Genomic DNA, 24741 nt, shown 5'->3' on the forward strand with positions numbered 1-24741 from the left:
ATGCTCATCCTCTTCATAATGTTTCCTTCCTCTGGCTCTAGGTTCAGGTTTCCCACAGTGAAGAGTAACAGATAAAATGACTCCTTTTATGCTCAGGATAGGATTCCACTTCATTTTAAACTGCTGTTAACAAACTGTTGGGATGAAAGTAGCTTGGCTCTGAGGCATGAACACTGTGAGAACCAGGAGAGCGAGGCGTGGAGGTGAGAGAGGAGGAGTGTGTTCACGTGGCGACGGTGCAGGTACATGCTTAAACAAACTGAAACGGAATCATATTTGAGTTGTGTTTGAGTGAGGTTTGTGTTCGGAACACGACACTAAATATCAGCATCTTATTTAACATCCATCATTGTTGTGCCAATGTTTTTACCACTTGATTAAAGTCTAATTAATTGTAATTCATTATAAAACCCATAATTCACTTGATTATATTTTTAACACGGTCGCATTGACTGTAAAGTATGTCTTTACTATTTTACTTGAAGTACATTTACAATGGTGTACTTTTGTACTTTTACTCAAGTAAAGGAGTTTCAGCGGTACTTTAACTTTTACCACAGTCATTTTTAAGAAAAGTAATTATACCTTTACTTGAGCAGTGAAGTGTACTTTTACTTTTGAGCGTCCCCCTCCAGACCCCAAACTCTAACGTCCCTGGACAGTTTCAACAGGAGCCGTCCTAAACTCTGTAGCACAGAGTGTGATCATCTGCCAGGTTAATACTGTTCCAGCATAAGTAAGAAACAGATGGATTTAGAGAAAAGCCAAAGTGCTCCTTACCTGCAGAGTGGGGAAGTTGCGCTCCATGTCGCCCCAGCTCAGCACCCACACCTGGTCATGTGACTTGTCGTAGTGCAGTTTGACAGGATAGGGGTCCGTGCCGACAGTCTGTGGAACAGGAACACAGGAAACTAAATCACCTTTTAGACACATCCACGGATCCTCCATCCACCCATCTGCATGTCGCTTTTGAAGCCCCTCCACTTTGATGTCTAGACCTAACGCCTTGGAGGACTTTGGAACGCCTGACAGGAAAACGTCTGCTCCTAACGAGGCTGGCTTTTTGATGTCACTTTTTCTCCGTGATGGGGTGGAATTTGAAATTGAGCGGCGACAGACACGATGGCTTTACCACACTTGAGTAATTGCCTGCAAGTCTCTATCCATTCTTTTGACAGTTTGGAGAAATACATTCCAATACGCATTACGTCTACCTGAGCACCTAAACATGGAGGAGTCCAGGGAGGAGAGAAAAAGCCATTTGGGAGCGCCACGCACGCACCACTTTGGAAAAGCAATCATTTTTCTAACGTTCCTCGAATCCCTTTTGGAATGCATCTTGTTTCGATCCCATTTTGAAAGCGTAATAGTATTCTTTACCCAAATCTAGTGGCAAACGGAAAGGGAGCGTCTCCATAGAGGGTTGTGGGGAAGACGGAAGCAGAGTCGGGAATGCTAACTAATCGTCAAAGCGTGTATTCATGGGAGAGAACAGGTGTTATTGTTGTGCCAGATCCTGAGCCAATATGTTTGAACGAGTTGAGTGCATCTGTCGGGGGTTTAGTGTCTAGTCATGTATGTGAAGAAACCCCAAGCTGTTGGGTTACAAACAACGACTTGAGGGTGTCAGTCGTAGCTCAAAAGTATTAAGAATTTGTGAGAAGCTGTTGGTAGAAGTCAGTATTTCAGAATGATTGCCGGTGACGTGGTGGAAAAGGAATTAGAATCAAAGCGAAAGGAGAGTCTGTTTGATTCCTGCCCAAGGGTAGAAAAAACTACGTCAAGATTTGTAGCAGGTGCACACAGGAATCTGACTAAATGCTTAAATTATTCTTGCTGTGGCAACCCTGAACGAAGAGAAGGAACCAACTATAGGTAGGTTTAAATTACAAGGAAAGTTGGTCTGCCCAACTCCTTTATGCGCCAAAAAGTTTAGTTTTGATTATTATTTACTGCTCTCCCTCCAATCACAGTGGTGAGCGGTATAAAATAATCATACAAATACACTTTTTGGGGCATAATCGAGTCATGCAGACCAACTTTTCTTATAATTTTGTGATGTCACCTTTAACCCTGCACACTAGCTTCAGAATGGATGTGCTCATTCCCCACTTATTAAATCAAGACTAAACTTAAGGTGCTGTACCTGATTTTTACTGTTTTGAAACGTGAAAAACAGAAATAGTTCATTTTAAACAGACTAAATATTCACTGCGATGAGTTTCTACACTTTTCACGAGTCTCTGAGCCCACCCCTGGGTAAAGCTAACAAACATTAGCATGCTAACAGTGCACTTCCTGCTTCTTGGAGGATAAAACGCTCAATGTGAATATAATAAAGAGAAAGAAAAGAAAATTGTAAGGGTGGGCAATACAAATGGATATAGACATTTTCTGGCATTATCTCCACGACGACGTTCAGACGATGTTTTTGTAATCCATCAGAAAAGTGCTAAAATATGCCTTTTTTAAACCATTTGTTTAGGACTTTAAAATCAACCAAACATAGTCCAGAAATATTACCTTATTCTCTTTAGTTTGAAGATCACGTTGAAAGTTTGTTATATTTTTATTCTTAAATTACTTGTTTTGCTCTCTTTTTAATAGACTGTTGACTAAATACTCCCCCTACAGACCCTGTAGGACGGGCCAATCCAGAGAGCGGAGAAAAACAATCTCGAAGGACATAGTTGTTGAAGTTGGTTTAGTCTTTGAGGTGCACCTATTAAATTGTGTGGAAAAATCAAGCGCAGGGGGAGGTGAGTTGTTGCCTGGTTACAGTATCCAAGGAGAGGTGAGGAGGAGAAGCTCCTGGGGTACATGGTGCTATTGCCATGTCCTGATTAAAACATTAGGGAGATGCAGTGTGTCTGGGATCTGAATGGGCTTTAGACACTTTTAAACAGCTGCTTTCTCAATCCTGAACTCGAAGAAGAAGTAAACAGAACATTTCACCTCAGAATATCACAAAGTATGAAGGGTCATGGTGGTTTTTGACAAATTAAATCCACTCCGATACTTGCGAGTGATCTCAAATACTTACAGAAATGTTGATCTCAATATTTTTTGCTTTTATCTTAAATGGTCAAATTTGAAACGCACTTTTCTACCTTCAGAGCAGTTACAACATGGACCCACCCATTCACACACACGAGGTGGGTTAAATGTCTTGGATTCACCCGCGGCAGCTGCGGTCGCACCTGAACATGAGCGCTCTACCAAGACTGTTCATGTCCAGAGCGGGATTCGGATCAGAGGACGCGGACTCGACCGCTGTGGAGATCACACACTGTATACTTCGTTTTAGTAAAGGGAACTAACATTTCTTCACTGGAAATGTTTTTGCTTATTTTGTCATAAATGAGGCTGTGAGACCTGGATCCTATGCACTGCTGACATCAGTTTGAAACGTCACCATACGGACACATCCTGAGGTTTCCTGGACAACCAACACAACAGACCAGTCAGTCTTAAAGGAAATTACAACTAATAAGGCAGCTGTAAGAAAAAGGAAACTGCTGAACTGTGGCCACATTATCAGGGCTCAAACATGTGCATGTGTTTTCTGGAAGGACATATTGAGAACAAGAGGACACGGAGGAGACAAAGGAGCAGGACATCCAAGGCTGGACCAAAACATCTCTTGGGAAGCACACGACCTTGGCAAGTCAAAGGAGCCAGTGGATCTGGTCGGCCATGATCCACTGGAGGAGCATTTTGTCTTTTGTCAAGCTCAGTAAGTTAAACATGATATATATATATATATATATATATATATATATATATATATATATATATATATATATATATATATATATATATATTACGGGTTAGAGTTGGGGTCGACTTTTGAACTTTCTGATGACAAATGGACAGAGACCGTGTTACTACATGGGAGGAAAAGAGTCTTAACGGAAATCTTACAACAGAAACTCTACAAACGTTCAGTTTCATTGTTTTCTGTTGAGAATCTGGTTGATATTCTTGCTGCTATTTTTTGTATTTTAATATCCTCTCATCTGTCAACATACGTGCACTTTTACAATGAAATATTTTTGCCTTTTCTTTAACCAAAATGATTGCTAACAGAAAATATATTGAAGTTCGTAGGACATTTTAAAGTTCAGATGTTTACACAAATTTGTCTTTTTTCCTTTAGTAGGTTATTGCCCCTTTCATTTCATTTTGTCTTTGTAAAGCCATTTGAGGAAACTTGAGGCTTATTTATGATTTTCTAAATAATACGGCATTTGCTCAAAACATATTGCTCGATAAGCCTTTAACTCTTTTACAAATAATTGTATATCATTTCAAATATGATATAATTCCAAGAGCATTCCAAGGTATGAGGGCACAGAAATGAGCTCTTTTATATAAAAGGTTGCGCTCACGACACTCACAATTTGATCTACTACTATGACTACTACTACTACTACTACTACTACTACTACTACTACTACTACTACTACTACTACTACTACTACTACTACTACTACTACTACTACTACTACTACTACTACTACTACTACTGCTACTGCTACTGCTACTACAAACTATCTTTCGAGTTGAATAATGGCCCCACATTTTGATGTTATTGTGGAATAAAAATCCCCTTATTGTATTGACAGAAAATACTTTAAACTTTGTGCCAGTTTTTGTTTCATGTGTACCTGTCAAATCTACACTACGGTAGATTTCACATTTTCACAACAACATTTTCGATGACTCGTGATTATTGACACCATGACCAAACAACAAACACCCAATTGTTTGTGGAGCGTGACATTGAGAGCGACCTCTGGGCCTGGTGCACACGATCAGATCCACTTTTCACCACTTTTGTGAAATGCGTGTTTATGAGGAAAGATGCATTGTTTTAAAAAGACTATTCACTTGTGCGATGTTACTGTGGCCCAGTTGTGACTACAAGTGGGCCACAAATTCATGTCCACTCACTTATTTGCTATAACTATATTGCATTATTTTTCATGCACCATTTTGTATATACTGTATAATACAAATACTTCATGGGTTTATGTGAAAATTAGGATAGGTTTTTCAATGTGAGAGGCGGGGCCCTTTATAATGTGTCTTATATGCACCCAGAGGAAGGCTTGGCGGGGCTGAAACGTGTCGGTACCTTTTTTACTTAAATATGCCATGTTTAAATAATGGCTTTTTTACTTTAACCCGTCAGAGTGCCTTGGTTTTTCCATCTGCAACATCTTTGGCAGTTTTTATTTTTGCAACAAAGGAATCCGCCCGCCAGCTCCCATTTTAATACACATTCACATCCATGAGGCCATTTTAATTCAACCCCAATTGTTTAATTCTTAACGTTAGATCTTGTAGATGTACAATGTTAACAATGTTATCTTTTTGTATGTTGCGATCGTCAATCTTGAAAAAACTAAATCCAACAAATATCTAACAGTGAATTCTTTATTTGTATACGGTTTCTCTAGTACGTGAGGATACATAAAATCAAACTTTCACAATAAAAACATTTCTGTTCAAATTAAATAAACATCAAGACAATAAAGTACTTTAAATTTAGTATAGACTGAAATGAATCATTTTTGCCTCTAAAATTTGCAGTTTTTAGTATTTTTCACAAGCGACTAATCTCGCCGTCCCAAACGTGCGGCGATCTGTGGCGCTGTCGGCGAGTTACCTGCACAGCCTTTTGAGTGTGGATGTCCACGATGAGCACGCGGTCCAGAGTGGGTTGGGCGGCGTAGATGAACTTGTCCCTCACGTTTACCGCCGACGACCACATGCACCTCTGAACGGGCTCGTCCGCATCGCCGGGACACACCTCCTCCTGGAACACACGGGTCAGGGGAAATATGGGGTCAGAAATGAGATTTAGCTTTCACACTTGGTCCTGGTTCAGTCCTGATGTAGACCCTGGTCCTGTTCCAGTCCTGGTCTAATCCAGGGTTGTGTAGTACTCAGTTATATGCTTCATAGAGTGTGAATGTTTACAAGTGACAAAAGCTTTATGTTGACAATATTAATGATTTGAACATTTGTGTTTCTTGCCTCGCTCATTCAGATATTATTTTATTTAAGTTTTCATTTTTTCGTGTCCTTTGAAAATACTATATGTTAAAGGTTGAATGGACGATTTTTTTGGCATAAATCTGAGTCTCATTTCCTCGTGGCGTGGACGGCCGATTAGTCCTGCCACGTATCAATCATAAAACGCACCTATCGCTCACCTGCAGCCGCGTGTGACTCGTCCCCACGTTTCTGCGTGCCTAAGCGCATTGATCTATCATAATATAGTTCCCTCAGTGTACGGGGCAAAATGAAGACGGAGAAAGACAGTTCAAGCTGACTCAGAAGAAGACGGAAATCTATGGGAGACGAGAGATGCGATGTGATCCATCGCGCTAATAAACAAACACACGTGTGTGTTGTATCAGTCCACACGGGGGAGTGGCATGAGCACGGGGGAGTGGCATGTGCACGGAGGAGTGGCATGTGCACGGGGGAGTGGCATGTGCACGGGGGAGTGGCATGTGCACGGGGGAGTGCGCATGTGCACGGGGGAGTGCGCATGTGCACTTCCGCCTGTGTTCTCAAATCGCCGAAAAATCGTCCATTGCGCATTTAATGTTTTTGACCCCTTATCAAGAAAGAATACCGTACTTTTACAAAAACGCCCGACCAAAATGACCCTTATTCAAGCCGTTTCTAAACCCTTTGGTTGGACTCTGATGCTGACACTCTGTTTTAGCCTCTTTCTGATTTATTCATTTATAATGGGTTAGAAGATCTGATTTCTTTTCATTTTTGTGGGATTGTGTACAAACTGATCCTGATTCTTCCTTGTATTCCCAGTTGATTTGACTTGAAAGTATTTTTCTTTTTCTCACATGTTCATGAGCTTGATCTCTTCTTTTTATCAGGCGGTGCACACAATGGAAGAAATGATAGGTGAACACCAATCACATATCAGTTTGTACAGAAAAGTTGAAGGATCTGTTGAAAATGACGGGCATGACATACATTTTTATTAGTCAAATAATACATGTGAAAGTTATAGAATATTCTAGTGTGAAGTCATGATTTACTATTAGAAAGTTTTAGAATTATGAACCACAATAATGGCTAAACGCTGTCTTTACCCAGAGACCCTCATAAATCTGTCGGCCCGTGCCTCGACGCTCTGCAGTGCCCAGTGGTCTGCTCCAAACTTTCTCCACTTTAAGATTTAGGGTGCTTCTGGCAAGGATGTTCAAGGGCTGGCCATGGGCACGAGTCGTCTTCCTAATTTACTGCGCTGCTCAGAGACTGGGGACATTCAAAAGGCCAGTGTCTCTTATGGACTGGACTCACGTCAGGAGTAGATCAATTATAGCGGCAAAGACGGCCTCATGGTGGAGCAATCGGTCAAATGTGAACTTGGGCAAACTTTCAGGTTTGCCTTGAAATAGTTTCGATCTCGATGGGTTTTTACTTTGTTAAATAAAAGTTAAAAGGTTCAGATATAATTTCGGGTTCATTATAAATAGGAGAGTTGTTTTGTTTTTGTAAAGAGTGAAAAATGACTGAATAAGGCTGCCCCAAATAAATTGTCTGTTTGCTGTAACCCGACCCAAAATTTTTCAAGTGGGTCGGTCGGTAGGTAAATTCTTATTTTGTTTACTTTGAAGGCAAAAAAAAAGATCAAAATTGTCGCCATTTTTTGACTCGGAGTGACCGCCAGGGGTCAGGCTTCAACAGTCCAGGGGTCAGGCTTCAACAGTCCAGGGGTCAGGCTTCAACAGTCCAGGGGTCAAGCTTCAACAGTCCAGGGGTCAGGCTTCAACATTCCAGAGGTCAGAGGCTTCAACAGTCCAGGGGTCAGGCTTCAACAGTCCAGGGGTCAGGCGAGCGGGGGAACATGCGGGGGACATGGGTGCCGCCATGTTTGTTGAGATGGGCGTGTTTATGTCCCAGAATGCAAAGCGCAGGTCAAATTTAACATGAAGCCACACCATGATACAGAACAACATGAGCGATGGCCAGTTCAGTGGCGCTGACTGAGGCAAAACAACAATTATAAGGCAGTATAGGTTCCCTCCTGCATGGTCTGTTTAATACAGAACCAAATGGAGGACCGAAAATGTAGGCGCAGATACGTCATGCAATGAGTTATTTGTCCCTTGGATGAAAGATATGTTTACCATTTTTTTTTTATTTTTTTAAACTTCCTAAAATCTGTCCTTTCCTCCTGTTCTACTGCGTTGTAACAACGAAATTTCCCCTTGTGTGGATATTAAAGGATTATCTTATCTTATCAGTGCTATACATGATTCTACACAGCGCTTAAGATCGGTCGTTGAGTCGGCGAAATATTAGAAGAATAAAAGAATTTTGCGTCTTTTTGACAAAATGCTGATATTTTTTTTCAGTCGGCTAGTTTTATACGGGGTCGGTCGGGTTACGGCAAACAGACATATTATTTTGCTCAGCCTTATAGAAATGAGTCCATTGAATTCCTGCTCAAAACTGCAGAATGGATATATAGAATGGACCGTTTCTGTGTGTGTGTTTTTATTCATGGCTACGCAACGTTTTTTAACATGATGTGTACAATCTGGAGTGTACATTTAGTTTTTTAATAAATGCAAACAATTACAAGGATGTGGGTGGGGATAGGGGCTAGGTGAAGGCACAATACAGGATAAAACAGGAAGGAAACAATCAAAGTAAACTAATCATCAGAAAACACTGTTGCAACAAAGCATTAAAGATGATTTGGCATAATGTCCTCTTTCATATTTGGTCTGGAGATAGACCGGTATATTAGTTGGCTGATATTTGCACTTTCTTCACATTTCAGCCTTAAAGCTGAATCATTTTGGTTGAACAGACTAAACGAAATACACTTTGCTTTTAGTGCTGCTTAAACTTCCACCCAGAAGAAGCTAGCACTGCACAAAATATCATTTCTGCTCTCTTTGCAGGGAGACCGGGCTTTGTATGTATAAAAATCATCACTGTATAACTAGCTTAAAATACTTTTATTATGTCAAGCAGTGCCTTGTACGCTATAGTTATATTAGACATATTATATCATTTGGGGAGGAATGATAAAACATGACCCAGTAAATCCGACTCAAAATATTAGCATAAGATCGTCCGAGAAAAAAATATATAGTTTGATAGTTCTGTCCTTTCAATTCTATTAACTTCAAATTACGAATCAGATACTTTTACAACTCTTAGTTTCGCTTCCCCAAATGCTTTTTTTACCCTCACTTGAGCAATTTCTTCACCCGCTGCTTTGTTCTTCTTGAGTCTTATTATTTTGCAGTAACAGCACTTTTACCTGATCGATTTTGAGCTACTTAACCCAGTTATGATTATAAGACAACCAATCTATACAAACAGACACAGTTGCAACCGAATCACAATGGCCAGATGACAAGTTGATTTCATTGGAGACCCAAATCAATTTCATTTTGCTTTCTGCACAACTGTAGCGCAGCGTAATAACCACAACAAGGAATCCGTTCTGTTCATTTTTCCTCAAGAATTTTCAAAAGAATATAATTAAGTCAAGAGGATTTTAGTTTCTGTGGTCACTAATACTGTCATCAAGCAAAAAACTGTACCTTTGTCACTGAAATAGAAAAGAGAAGCATCCTCCCGGTATGTAAACTCTGACATTTATCTGTTTAACTGCAAGATACTAGCTCGAACTGCCTCTTCGCTTTGCCATGGTCGACTCCTGTGTATTGAAGCGTGCGCTGACCCACTGTGGTCATTTCACACTACATGGCTAAAGAACCGCACTTGTAACACCTGAAAGAAGTGGCAAATCGAAACATCTGATCACCAGCTGAGCCTGCGGACGGAGGCGGCATCGCTTTTCAGACTGTGGATTGCAAATGTATTTTAGTATTGATTTTTTTTTGGTGGGATTGGACATCATAGTGTGTGATTTATGTGGTGACAGCTCCGGCAGACTATTTTAAAGTATTTTATGGAAGTATAGCGCTGTTGTAAAGTGGGGAATTCACTCAAACGAAACAAAGATCCGGGTTATGCGGACAAGCAGGTGGAACACAATGGAGAGAAACATTTTACATTACATACAGCTAAAAACATACAATAATACGGATCATAATGAATTTGCTCTGAAAATGAAAAATAAAAATAAAGTGCATGAACATGTAATGGTTATGGGTTAGAAGGGTGGGGTTGTTTCATTGTGCTTATTGCTCCTTATTGCTGCTTATTGCTGCTTATTGCTGCGTATTGCTCCTTATTGCTCCTTATTGCTGCTTATTGCTGCTTATTGCTCCTTATTGCTGCTTATTGCTGCTCATTGCTGCTTATTGCTCCTTATTGCTGCTTATTGCTCCTTATTGCTGCTTATTGCTCCTTATTGCTGCTTATTGCTGCTCATTGCTGCTCATTGCTGCTTATTGCTCCTTATTGCTGCTTATTGCTCCTTATTGCTGCTTATTGCTGCTTATTGCTGCTCGTTGCTGCTTATTGCTGCTTATTGCTGCTCATTGCTGCTTATTGCTCCTTATTGCTGCTTATTGCTCCTTATTGCTGCTTATTGCTGCTTATTGCTGCTTATTGCTGCTTATTGCTCCTTATTGCTGCTTATTGCTCCTTATTGCTGCTTATTGCTCCTTATTGCTGCTTATTGCTCCTTATTGCTGCTTATTGCTCCTTATTGCTGCTTATTGCTCCTTATTGCTGCTTATTGCTCCTTATTGCTGCTTATTGCTCCTTATTGCTGCTTATTGCTGCTGTTAGCGTGCATCACACTTGCACATAGACCATCTCAAAACCACAATTAACCTGGAAGTAAACCCCAAGGCTGCATTAGACCAGGACTAAACTAAGACTAGAAAAGGCCATCTACATCAGGACTAAACTGGGCTCAAACCAGGACCAAAATATGACAAGTTTGGGGTGCCCAAGTACTGATATAGTTTTGGTTTAGTCCTGGTTTAGTCCTGAGCTTGTCCAGGTTTAGTTCCAAATTTGATGAGGTGAATGTGCGAGTCTTATTCAACCTTTTGACTACAACTGTTAAGTCATTTCAGAAAGCTAAGGGTGCGTTCACATTCCCAACACATTCAAAATGGGGACTGGACCAGGACTAAACATAGACGAGATCAGGACTAAAGAAGGAATAGAACAGGAAAAATCCAAGTTTTAATGACATAGATGCTCATTTGTCTACTCCTGCATCTTAATCCAACTCTTCAACTGAACATTTGAGAGTGAAAACGGTGTCATTTATAATAACTAATAACCTTTATTTGCCTTAATAAAGCATGAACATAGACTTAATAAGACATGAATCCGTTTTAATCAGATGTGTTTTAAGTCTTTGTTCATGTTTTATTTCCCATACTGCGCTACATTTGAAAGCGCAGGAGACAATTTTCCACCTAGCTAACTTTGCTGTCGTGAAGCTAACAGGAGCGTGGTAACATGGCAGAGACATGATGAGTGGTGCTAATATCATTCTGCCTCAGCCTGATTGTTCCTGTGCGATGTGCCGACTGTAAACGTGATGAGAAGTGCAGGAGCTGATAATGAACGAGCCGTGCAGTAGTGTTCAAGCCACGCTCAACCATTTACAAATGTCTCCAATTACACCACTTTGCAGACAATGTGAGCGACAGGCAATGACTGGATAATAGGAAATCCATATTCAGCTGGAAGCGATGTGTGACAATGATTATTTTTGCTGGAAATCTCTTACAAAATGGTGCAATCTAAAATAATGAAATCTGGAACAAAATTAAATGGCCAACCCTTAATCAATATCCAGGTTAAGGTAGGTTATACTTTTTCTAATTGTCCTTGCATTTGATGCAGTGAACGTCCACAAGTGCCCAGGGACCCATCTCCAGAGCGCTTTAGCTGGAGGATTTTGCCTTTTGTGCATGTTTTAGGTTGATGAAGGAAAACCACGTAGACACAAAGAAAACTCACACAGAGTTGCCTCATTATTAGGCAAGAGTGCTTGCCAAGGATAAAACTCAATAGCAGTATTTGTGTATAGCTTTAGAAATTCCACTTGTAAATTAAGACAAGCAGGACTTGAGATTTATAAGAAATACAACCTAAGACGTTCTATCAGGGGTCACCAAACCTAGGCACGCGTGTCACATGAGGAGCTCTGCTCATTGAGGCATGATCATAACTGCCTCGCTCTGGCTCCTGCAGCTCGGAGCAGCTGCTTGTTTAGCGATACAGTGACTGTCCGTGTTCATTCATCCTGTCACTCTGGGCCCGCCGCGTGTATCTACGATCTTGTCATTCCGGTCATTACCCAAAGCTCCTGACCATAGGTGAGGGGAGGAACGTAGATCGAGCGGTAAATCGAGAGCTTTGTCTTTCAACTCGGCTGCTTCTTCACCACAACAGTCCAATCTCATGATTATTGTTTTTATTAGTCATTTAAAGATTATATTTTGATGTATATGGAATAGCCTGTATTAGGAGTAATCCTGCATCTGAAAACATGAAATGAGCAAAAATGACTCCAAAACGTTTTACTTCAGAATTTCTCAGTTGTTCTATGGCAGAACACATTGGTTCTGAATGAGTTTCTCTAAAAGCACAATTTAAAAACTGTTAAGTGGCAGTTGAATGAATCACCAGACTGAATGTATTGTTGGGTCACTGCATTGATGGTGGCACACTCACACACCGACCCCTGCTTTATATGATCAGGAAAGTCAGGGGCTTTGGAGAGAGCGGACATATTCTTGAGGGTATACTGTATGTCAACCTGATGGAAAGAAAAAAACAACAATCTCTTTCAATCTCATGTTTTGGGACTGTCCTGTTGGAATAGGAATAATGGACTGAAGTTTAAAATGCACTGCAAACTGTTTTTGACATGTCATCCATCTAAACTTTAGAACTATGTTCTTGGGCCTCAAAACTCCTGCCATGGACACAACTAACAAATACCTTTGAATATACTTTTGGCTGCAGGAAAACATGCCATCACTAAGAAATAGACACAATATGACACAAATATCTCCACCGATTAAGGACAGACATCAGACAAATGGAGAAAAATGACATTCAGACTTAAACAGGACAATGGTTATTTTATTTCATCTGTTCCATTATTGTGTCTTAATTTGGTTGTTTTCTATGTTGTTCAGTTCCTCCCATCACCTAAAACATGCACCAAAGTAAAAAATCCTCTAATTAAAATCACTGGGTGTTACACTGTGGTGCTCACTGCCCCTGACGGGTAAAATGGAAAACTTGTACCAAAAGAGAAGAATTCAATAGATCCAATATTTGAACTTCACACAGATATATACTATGGTTTTTATCAATAATCCAAGAATCTTGATCATCTTATAACTTCACTTTAAACCACAGAATCACTTGCCCAACGGACTGGTATCTTCACCCTGTGCAACCGAGCCCTACGTGCATCTAATCTACCCCGCCCTCTCATCCCCTCACACAGCCACACCAAGTTGGGACTATAGAGATAATAGAAAGTGCAATTACCATAAACTCATCAATCAGCCCAGTTGCGCACTGGGAAAAACGTGCGCACCATACCACAGTAACTGCACCGCTAACCCCCGAGACGCCACTAAAGCGACATTGGCGCTTTGCCTCGTGATTGATATCCTAATACGCACAGCACTCTCAAAGGAACACTCGTCAGATTGTTGTGCATTCATAGCATATAGCTTTAAAAGACCGCATGCGGGAGAGGGTACACATGTAAATCTACAGCTCTTTGAATATGTTAGCGCTTAGAGGCTACGGTGATAAATAGTGCTTCAGTGCGGGGTGGGGTGGTTAGAGGAGCTCCCAGAGGAAATCCAGAGTGTGTTAGGTTTATGTATACTGTCAGACGGTTAGATTGAACGGACTACAATGCTGTCTGCGGTGGTCACATTTGAATTGCACAAGTGAGACGATCAATAAAAACGTCCACGTGTAACAAATCAGTGGTGGTGTGTAAACTTGAATAGCTGGGAGGGTCACACGGGTTGTAATACAGCAATAGAGAAGATACCGTGTCAGAATGGGAATCTTTGCATCAGGTAATGAAGTTGTACTTTCAAACAATGGAGAATTCACGTTAAATAAAATGGCAGATTTTTTTATACCCTCAAAAAGGCAAAAATACAATACAAGTGCTTTTTAGTCCACTCAAATTTGGTTGTCAATTCACTAGAATAAAGTAACACACATTGCCCACGTTTCCTGCGTCTCATCTCATCACTAAACAGCCACTGCACAACAGACTGTAGCAACGCAGAAGGCACTCAAATTCAGGTTTACAATTGGCGGTCCACCTTTGTCTTAAAGCCACAAATCACTCTTTTAAATACAGTGAGGTGCATATTTTTAAAAGAGTTAAAGGAAGACATTAAAAAAAGGAAACCCAGTACCCCTTTAATTTAAAAAAAATAAGAACACGAATAAACATAAACTAAGCATCAAAATAAACCAAATCACTACACATTTAAATTAAAATAAAAGTCTAAAATGTAGTCCAAAGTCATGAAATGTGTCCTTTGGTCTTTATTCTAACCCCTTAAAAAGCTTTACCAATAAGTTTAATGCCGTGCTGTAGATTCCTCCACCAGAAACGTTACATACGACACTTTTAAGCGTCAGTTCCATCGTCAGTGTACATAACATGACATGAAGTGGTTTTGTCACCAGATGAATCCATTGTGCTGCAGTGTTTTTATATTATTACAAAGAATATACTAAGCATGTTCCTGACCCAGATGCTATCATCATATCATGAAATAAAGTAGAATGACTAAAGTGTTCTGAATTCATGAGTAATCAACGTGTAGCAGTAATTACCATAGCAATTTCCTTCTTTTTCTCCGTAAAGTACTTCCCACAACATCAGTAGAATAATCAGTTGCAGATTTGAAAATGAAGTGAAAACATAAACACATTAATTAAAAGAAAAATTTTATATTTTTCAAATTTTCCTTTCAAAAACGAGGCAATTTATTTCTTCTGCTAATATTTGACGGACACCGCGGCGAGCCTAAGGGGAGCTCCAAAGACCAAACCCTATTCCTGACTAAATCCAGGCGTAATACTTGAATACAGCCCAATTATGTGTTGCACCGTCTTACATCACATTTCATTTTGTCATAATCTGGGAGCTTTTTATTCAAAGTGTCCACATTCAAATTGTCCTTGCCCACAATCACCTTCAAAACTTCTGTCATAAATGTATCTGCAAGCTGCATTTCTAATAGCATTGTGAGTACGTTCATATTTATCTTGATAGTTGTTATTTTTCTCTTTTTTTCCTTACTTTTTGTTTGGTAACAGAACACTTTGCAGGGTATATTCCTGAGTGTATTATCAATTACAATGACTGATTATTGCAGCCCATCCCATAGTTTTGTTAGTTAGTTATTTTTATTTATTTATAATTGTTTTATTTGTGATTTTCAAAGATACAGGCCGTCCAAAGTAAATGAACAGAAAAGCAGTAAATACAAATTAATTAACCCTTTTCAACATAAGAGACAAATGACAAGAAACAAAAACAGCAAAACGACACTTAAAAAAATTAAATAATAATACTACCGGAAATAATACATATCCATCCATCCATCTTCTGCCGCTTTATCCGGGGCCGGGTCGCGGGGGCAGCAGTCTGAGCAGGGACTCCCAGACTTCCTTCTCCCCAGACACTTCCTCTAACTCCTCCGGGGGGATCCCGAGGCGTTCCCAGGCCAGCCGAGAGACATAGTCTCTCCAGCGTGTCCTGGGTCTTCCCCGGGGCCTCTTCCCGGTGGGACATGCCTGAAACACCTCCCGAGGGAGGCGCCCAGGAGGCATCCGGAACAGATGCCCGAGCCACCTCAGCTGGCTCCTCTCGACGTGGAGGAGCAGCGGCTCTACTCCGAGCTCCCCCCGTGTGGCCGAGCTCCTCACCTTATCTCTAAGGGAGCGCCCAGCCACCCGGCGGAGGAAACTCATTTCGACCGCTTGTATCCGCGATCTTGTTCTTTCGGTCACTACCCAAAGCTCATGACCATAGGTGAGGGTAGGAACGTAGACCGACCGGTAAATAGAGAGCTTTGCCTTTCGGCTCAGCTCCCTCTTTACCACAACGGTCCGATGCAGCGACTGCATCACTGCAGCCGCTGCACCGATCCGCCTGTCGATCTCACGCTCCATCCTTCCCTCACTCGTGAACAAGACCCCGAGATACTTGAACTCCTCCACTTGGGGCAAGGACACCCCACTCACCTGGAGAGGGCAAGCCACCTTTTTCCGGTCGAGAACCATGGCCTCGGATTTGGAGGTGCTGATTCTCATCCCAGCCGCTTCACACTCGGCTGCAAACCGTCCCAGTGCATGTTGCAGGTCCGGGTTTGATGGAGCCATCAGGACAACATCGTCTGCAAACAGCAGAGATGAGATCCTGTGGTCCCCAAACCGGACCCCCTCCGACCCCTGACTGCGCCTAGAAATTCTGTCCATAAAAATTATGAACAGAACCGGTGACACAGGGCAGCCCTGGCGGAGTCCAACATGCACTGGGAACAGGTCTGACTTACTGCCGGCAATGCGAACACAGCTCCTGCTCCGGTCATACAGGGACCGGACAGCCCTGAGCAAAGGGCCCCGGACCCCGTACTCCCGGAGCACCCCCCAAAGGACACCCCGAGGGACACGGTCAAAAGCCTTCTCCAGATCCACAAAGCACATGTGGACTGGTTGGGCAAACTCCCATGAACCCTCGAGCACCCGATGGAGGGTATAGAGCTGGTCCAGTGTTCCACGACCGGGACGAAAACCACTCTGCTCCTCCTGAATCCGAGGTTCGACTATCGGTTGGATTCTCCTCTCCAGTACCTTGGAATAGACCTTACCCGGGAGGCTGAGGAGTGTGATCCCTCTGTAGTTGGAACACACCCTCCGGTCCCCCTTCTTGAACAGAGGGACCACCACCCCGGTCTGCCAGTCCAGAGGCACGGTCCCCGAACGCCACGCGATGTTGCAGAGACGTGTCAACCAAGACAGTCCTACAACATCCAGATACTTTAGGTACTCAGGGCGGATCTCATCCACCCCCGGAGCCCTGCCACCGAGGAGTTTGCGGACAACCTCAGTGACTTCAGCTTGGGTGATGGATGAGCCAGCCTCCGAGTCCCCGGTCTCTACTTCCTCTTCAGAAGACGTGACTGAGGGATTAAGGAGATCCTCAAAGTATTCCTTCCACCGTCCGACGACATCCCCAGTCGAGGTCAGCAGGCCTCCACCCGCACCGTAAACGGTGTTTGTGAGACACTGCTTCCCCTTCCTGAGGCGCCGGACGGTTTGCCAGAATTTCTTTGGTGCCGACCGATAGTCCTCCTCCATGGCCTCCCCGAACTCCTCCCAGGCCCGGGTTTTTGCCTCTGCGACAGCACGAGCCGCGGCTCGCTTGGCCTGCCGATACCCGTCGATGACCTCCGGAGACCTTCAAGCCAGAGTGGCCTGATAGGCCTCCTTCTTTAGTCTGACGGCATCCCTTACTTCCGGTGTCCACCACCGGGTTCGGGGGTTGCCGCCACGACAGGCACCGGAGACCTTGCGACCACAGCTCCGAGCAGCCGCATCAACAATGGAGGCGGAGAACATGGTCCACTCGGACTCAATGTCCCCAGCCTCCCCCGGGACATGGGAGAAGCTCTCCCGGAGGTGCGAGTTGAATACCCTACTGACAGAGGGCTCCACTAGACGTTCCCAACAGACCCTCACAATGCGCTTGGGTCTGCCAAGTCTGTCCGGCTTCCTCCTCCGCCAGCGGATCCAACTCACCACCAGGTGGTGATCGGTTGACAACTCTGCCCCTCTCTTCACCCGAGTGTCCAAGACACGCGGCCGGAGGTCTGATGACACGACAACTAAGTCGATCATTGACCTCCGGCCTAGGGTGTCCTGGTGCCACGTGCACTGATGGACACCCTTGTGCTTGAACATGGTGTTCGTTATGGACAATCCGTGGCTAGCACAGAAGTCCAATAACTGAACACCGCTCGGGTTCAGATCGGGGAAGCCGTTCTTCCCGATCACCCCTCTCCAGGTGTCACTGTCATTGCCCACGTGGGCGTTGAAGTCCCCCAGTAGAACAACGGAGTCCCCGGTCGGTGCACTGTCCAGTACCCCTCCCAAGGACTCCAAGAAGGCCGGGTACTCTGCACTGCTGTTCGGCCCGTAGGCCGCCACAACAGTGAGAGACCTGTCCCCCACCCGAAGGCGGCGGGACGCGACCCTCTCGTTCACCGGGGTAAACTCCAACACGTGGCGGCTGAGCTGAGGGGCTATCAGCAAGCCCACACCAGCCCGCCGCCTCTCCCCGCGGGCAACACCAGAGAAGTGGAGCGTCCAGCCCCTCTCGAGGAGATGGGTTCCAGAGCCCAAACTGTGCGTGGAGGTGAGGCCGACTATATCTAGTCGGTATCGCTCAACCTCCCGCACAAGCTCAGGCTCTTTCCCCCCCAGCGAGGTGACATTCCATGTCCCCAGAGTTAGTCTCTGTGTCCGGAGATCTGGTCGCCGAGGCCCCTGCCGTCGACTGCCGCCCAGATCTCGCTGCACCGGCCCCCTATGGATCCTCCTGCGGGTGGTGGGCCCACGGGAGGGCGGCCCCACGTTGCTCTTTCGGGCTGTGCCCGGCCGGGCCCCGTGGGGCAAGACCCGGCCACCAGGCGCTCGCCATGGAGCACCCATCCCAGGCCTGGCTCCAGGATGGGGCCCCGGTGACGCCGATCCGGGCGACGTGAACTGCCTTGATTGTGTCGTCGTCATAAGAGGCTTCTGAACCGATCTTTGTCTGACCCGTCACCTAGGACCTGTTTGCCTTGGGAGACCCTACCAGGGGCATGAAGCCCCCGACAACATAGCTCCCGGGATCATTCGGGCACTCAAACCCCTCCACCACGTTAAGGTGTCGGCTCAAGGAGGATAATACATATCATTTACGGCAAAAAAACTAAACAAGAACCTGGATCTTTTGATGCAGCGCAGCCGAGTGACATTGGGTTTTACTACTGTGTGAAAGTACAACTGTTCAAAAATATGACATGTGTGTGAGTGTAAAGGTAAACTACTTTGATATTTTGTGATTTATGTTCCGTAGCTTACTTTAATCTCTTTGACATACTATATAAGATAAAATAAATAACAATTATTACTATTATTACAAGGGTTTGTTTGACGTAGGTTTTTTCTTGACCCATCCCTGCTTCATTCAACTTAAACTGGGTGAATTTGCCATTGTTAATAGGGAGAAGAAAATGAACAATGCACTTTAAAAAAAAAAAAAAATCAATCACAAAAAAACATATTGTTGGCGGTCACCTGCCAGCTCCTGCTTCATGTGTTCATTCATAATTGATCAGCCAATGTCCAGAAGCCCAAATGCAGCTTAACCCTGCCCCTGAAGTCGAAGTCCAGATGGTCTGTGATGGGAATCGCCGATGTGGAAATAAAGCATTGTTTATTTATTTATATTTGTTGGAAAGATGAGAGATGAGCGCTATGAATCTCAGCCAAATGCACCAGCCTTTGCCTATATAAGCCCCTTCAAACAAACACTGGTGAGTGGCCGCTTCTGGTCGTGTCACATCTGCTGCACTGTTCGGATTAATTAAAAATGATCAGAAATCCGATGTCTCCTCCTGTGACTAGGGCTGGGCACCGTTACTCACTTTCAAGTAGGAACCGACCGAAAATGTCTGGAAAATGTCAGGAACCGGAAAAATAATGTGGGTTTTTTTGTGCCAACTTTCGGGTTCCTTGGCTTTTCACATCCGCATTAATGAGTGAATTCAGCACAAACTGACGAGGCAGACGTGCGAATGACTGCGCCCTGCACAAACGAATGGCACAAACAGTACGTCTCGTCATAGTTCTGTCATTGTCAAACAAATCGCCTGTAAACGACTTCAGTCAATTGGATGGGCACCAGAGCCACGACTCGAGGGGCCTGTGAGGTTCCACAGATGCACCACATTTGGACAAACTGTGCTCTCTGTCAAACGGACTCATTATTGGAACAGACTTCCTCTGACAATAAGAAAATGTCCATCACTGTCCACTTTCAAACTGCACATTAAACTGTGGACAAAGGGAAACCAAGTCTGTGAGCACTTTTAGCCAGCCTTTTATTGTCCTGAATCGTTCTAATTTTGTAATGTTTTGTAATTGTCTTCTGCGTAACCTGCAGATAAAAATGTGCATATTTACACTGTAATTGTGTTCATTAATATGCACTATCCGTATCGAGTAAATAAACAGAAGAGCTGAAGAAATAGCTAGTTGTTCCTTTCCACCAGAAAATGCAGTCTTCAGGACGGAGCCTTGTGACAAAAGCCTGTGTGTTGTACTTCATAATAATCCACATCCAGTCACAGTCTGCAAACTGATAATATGATCCAAACTCGGCCCTCGTCCTCGTGCTGATGTGGCCAGAGTCCGCGTGAAGTCGCAGGCAAAACAACAATAGCCACTCTTTGCCATAATCATCCTCCTCCGCCAGGTAAACACGCAATCATAGCGGAAATGTGTCAAAAACATGTGCAGTGCAGATGTGATGTCCCACCTCTCCTCATACAGCGAGGACGCTACAGGGTCAAGAAATCACCAGTTGTTTAAAAATGGACTAAAAACAAGACACTTCTAATGATCTTGAGGTGAAGGTTTCTGGATTAGCGAGTCTGTCTTTCATGTTTTTGGCCAATGGGAGAAATTGCAACATCCAAAAGACAAATCCTCCCCACAGTCGGTTACATGCAAAGTGCAAACTACAAAGGTCCCGAGCAGTCAAGAAAGCCTGCTTGGCATTTTCATTTTCTTTCTATTTTAGTTTTTTTTTCCAAGCCTGGCATTTTCTAACTGGGAGCTGAAAGTGATTACCAATCTGAAGAAATTTAGAGCTGCAGCAAGGAAAGCTTTTGGCTCTGGATATTTTCTCTTTCATTATTTTACCCACTTTGAGATTCAAAGTTGTTGGTGATGTCTATGTATTTTAGCAAAAGTTACGTTTAACAGATTTTTAAACATGTTACTCATTAAAGGTTCTATTTAGTGTGATTACAGTGCTGCATTCTTGTTATTTTAGATCAATATAGCAATTTAAAATGTCCACATAAAAAAGATCCACCAGTGTCATAGATTATAACTATAAAGCTGAGAAAAGAATAATATATCTTCTATAAATAGAAGTGTTTCTGCTATGAAATAGAAGCAAATATGAAATATGATAGTTATTTTAGTTTTGTTTATATGAGTCAGCTTCAAAGATCAACCATACATCATTATTATTCATGTCTTACCAAAATAAGTTCAATAAAGAGAATTAAAGTGGTTGGACAAATTCAGAGCATTAAATTGTTTTGTGATGGATTAATTAGTAAAGCATAAACCAAGATTTTACTCATAATGAACAAATAGTTTATGAATGATCCTGGCTCAATGAGTACTTTATACCCTAAAGCCCCTTATGTAGTTAAAGTTTTATCAAGGTGGCACCAAGTTATCTATCTCCATGGAGACAAGCAAGAGATGCTGCAAGGCCAAATTACTCGGCAAATCTGTAAAAAGGTGAGTCTCAAAGTAAGAAAGCATGTTTTTCCAGGTATATTGTAGCGATTAAAACATGTGTAATTGATGCACACTAAGTTAAAGGTGCTATATTTGCTTCATACGGCTTCATTCATGCTGGTTTGTTAGAAGCTCCTTTCTCCTCCGAGCGTCAAACACTCTATTCTGGATTTTCTAGGTCTGAAACATTTTCTCAATCTGTGACGTGGCTCAGAGAATCTTTTGTGCTGTTTTTAAGTCTATAAATCATCATTTAATTTGTTCTGCGCATTTTTGCATTAAATTATGATAATTTCAACTGCGTAGCTACATCAACAAGTGGAGGCTTTGTTGTAAACTTGTAATTCTCTATGCAGCCAGTAAATAGCGCCAAAGCTCAATTAGTGCCTGGGGAAAAAGTATTTTAGTTGTTTTGATAAATATCTTCTTCAAACTAAAGGTATGTTAAAAGGCTAATAACATTGTGGGCATCTGGAAACTGTTTTAGAAAAAACAAGACTAATCATTTAGAGGTATGCTATGCAACTTTTCTGATGGGAGTTCACCACCTGCTCATCTCCATGGAGATGATCGCTTTATCTGGAATGTTTACAATAAGGCACAGAGCGTATCTATCGTGCATTTATTAAAATACTGATGTTTTTATTGTTGATATTCAATTCATTGAAAAACATACAGTATATTGCTACTGACAGCAAGGTCACCATTCCACAGATCTGACTTGTAATGTGGCCTGATCACAGTAATCGCTTGTTTCTTTGGAGATGGAGATGCAAAACAAACGCCTGTAAGAAGTGCTATGCTCAAAGCTACTGCGGTTCTTGTACCGGGTCGATCTATAACAACTCCATTTTTGTATTCTACATGCCCAGTTTTTTAAAATACAATTCACGGTTTTTAGTCCATTATTCATGCGCTCACCTCGAGAGCCAGCAACTTCTCACTCGGCTTGATGTGTCTCTGTATCTCGCATGCGACGGGCTGGATGACCTTAATCCCATCTTCATAGAACACGTAGAACATGTTCCCGATGCCTAGACCTTGGACAGAAAACACATACAATCAACTTAAAATTAGCCCAACAAAACATGTTATCTACCCCCAACACATCACCCCAAATCGTTTAATCCTTCTTTGCACAGTTCACTAACCCCATTACAAAAACTCAATTAACTCTGCTTAATGAGAGACATACCTTCTTCGCGCCATAGAATGTTCGCCACTGTGAGGACGACAGAACGAGAGAAAGAGAAAACAGCGTGGTTGAGAATGTGAAAGGATCAATAGGGTTTCATTGTGAGTCAAACAAACATTGGCCAAGCAAAAGGAGCCAATGAAAGCTTGATAAAAGAGCTTCTCCAACACAAAGTGCCGCAAATAATCGCCGGAGGCCTCTGCACGGAAAAAGGTTGATACCAAACATTGGAGAGTGGAGAGTCGTCAACAGCAAGCATAACTAGATGGATTTATGGAAGCAAAGAGGATGGTGAGTATGTGAGAGAAAAGGGAAATGGATGGCGCAGATCGATATCGGTTGCGTGAGGGAAAGGATCTTGTGTTTGAAAGTGTTGTGAGTGCACATTAGAGTTGTTTGGGTTGGTGTAATGCTGTTTCTCTGGAGACAGGGGGAGCTCTATCGCTGGAGATACTTTGTTTTGCTTTTGGTTGAAGTGGTGGTTTTTATCATTTTCAAATTTTGACTTTATTTCGTGTATTTATACCGGTTGTAAATATAAGTTATAGTTTAACACCAATCAAGCAGATATTTGTGGGGAAAATTCAAACAAAAAAACTAGAAAATTTACACGAAAGAGATATTGTTGCCATTCTAAACATAAAAATAAAAAAAATAAAATATAAAATAAAGGTGCTCTCATTTGTCAAATGAAAAAGTGACATTAGTTGCATTTTTGCATTTTTTATAATTTTTTTATAATTTTTAGCAACATTTTGAATATATAAAACCTTACTGCATTTTAGTTGAATGAGTCATCCGACCTGTCATTGGCACTTTAATGTATAATGTGAGGAAATGGAACCTCGGTCTAAATGAGCTGTTTTTCAAATACTGAAAATAAAATGGATTATAGCTAAAAATGTTGAAGGTCATATTGTGAAGCATTCCAGGCAAAGCCATCAGATCTCCATGGAGACGAGCAGGTGGCCTTTGCTTGATCAGAAAAGTCACGCTGTGCACCTTTAAACTGTGACGGATACTTTGTCACGACTGTTGACTGTTAAAAGGACTGAAGGATGCACAGAGGGTACGCCACTCACTTCTCCACATACTGCTTGTTTCTATGGCGATTAGCAATAACTCAATAAAACAATAACTCCATGCAGACAAACAGGTGGAGTGCCTTATAACAGAAAAGTTACGTAATGCAACTTTAAAGCCAGATGAAGATTTTGGAGCAAACCCGTGTACTAAAAAGGATATAGTTCTCCATATGTGCATTTTCTGTTTGGATAACAGTAAATCTTCCAGAGTTATGTAGGCTCCTGCGCTCCATCTGACATTATGATGGCATACTGTAAAACATAAGGATGGATTTATGGAAGTACAGAGGAAGGCAGTGAAAGTAAACGTGGAACGAGATGGACCAGATTAACATGGCATCTGTGAATTAAAGGACTTAGACGCGAATGAGTGCTTCGGACAACATGTTTGTGGACTATTAGAAAGGATTACTGAGCGCAAACATAGCATGAGGTGTAATTGGTGATGTCAAAGCGACTCCTGAGAGTTGTACTGGTACATGGAATGTGCCAAAAAAAAAGAAACAATACATATTACTTAAATTATTGGACGTAAAAATGTAAAGGACACCTATAGTATAATGCATTCCCTTTTGGTGTGTTAGAATTTAGAATAGCAGGTGTCAGATCAACTGATAAGTGAAACACATGGATATCACACTCATACAAAAGAACATGCAGACATCAATATGCAATGCTTGAAATAGGCTTTGAACCAACAACATTTTGCTTGGCAAGTGTGTTGCTTTAGTTTTAAATCTTTAACAAAAAGTAGTACATTACTACAACCTAAGGGAGTGTGGTTAAATGTCTCTAGCATCTCTTGTCTAGCTACTTCAAAATTACCTAAAGTGGTTGGATTGTGAACTTTTTAATCATGCTGAA

At 42.3% G+C, this 24741-nt stretch overlaps 1 protein-coding gene across 1 annotated transcript in view; it reads right to left on the reverse strand.

Annotated features, from left to right (window-relative positions):
- The window catches only part of fstl5 (follistatin-like 5), a 359931-nt gene that overhangs the window by 13339 nt on the left and 321851 nt on the right, over nucleotides 1-24741 (reverse strand). The window contains exons 11-14 of the mRNA XM_072434789.1: nucleotides 22793-22819; nucleotides 22519-22637; nucleotides 5675-5824; nucleotides 781-888 (exon numbers count right to left, since the gene is read on the reverse strand). Of these exons, the coding sequence (XP_072290890.1) occupies nucleotides 781-888; nucleotides 5675-5824; nucleotides 22519-22637; nucleotides 22793-22819 (404 nt within the window). The remainder of the gene's footprint in view (nucleotides 1-780; nucleotides 889-5674; nucleotides 5825-22518; nucleotides 22638-22792; nucleotides 22820-24741) is intronic.

Source organism: Eucyclogobius newberryi, unplaced genomic scaffold (assembly GCF_026437365.1).
Source record: "Eucyclogobius newberryi isolate DKJ021-1_F unplaced genomic scaffold, fEucNew1.0.hap1 SCAF_11, whole genome shotgun sequence".
Lineage (NCBI taxonomy): Eukaryota > Metazoa > Chordata > Actinopteri > Gobiiformes > Gobiidae > Eucyclogobius > Eucyclogobius newberryi.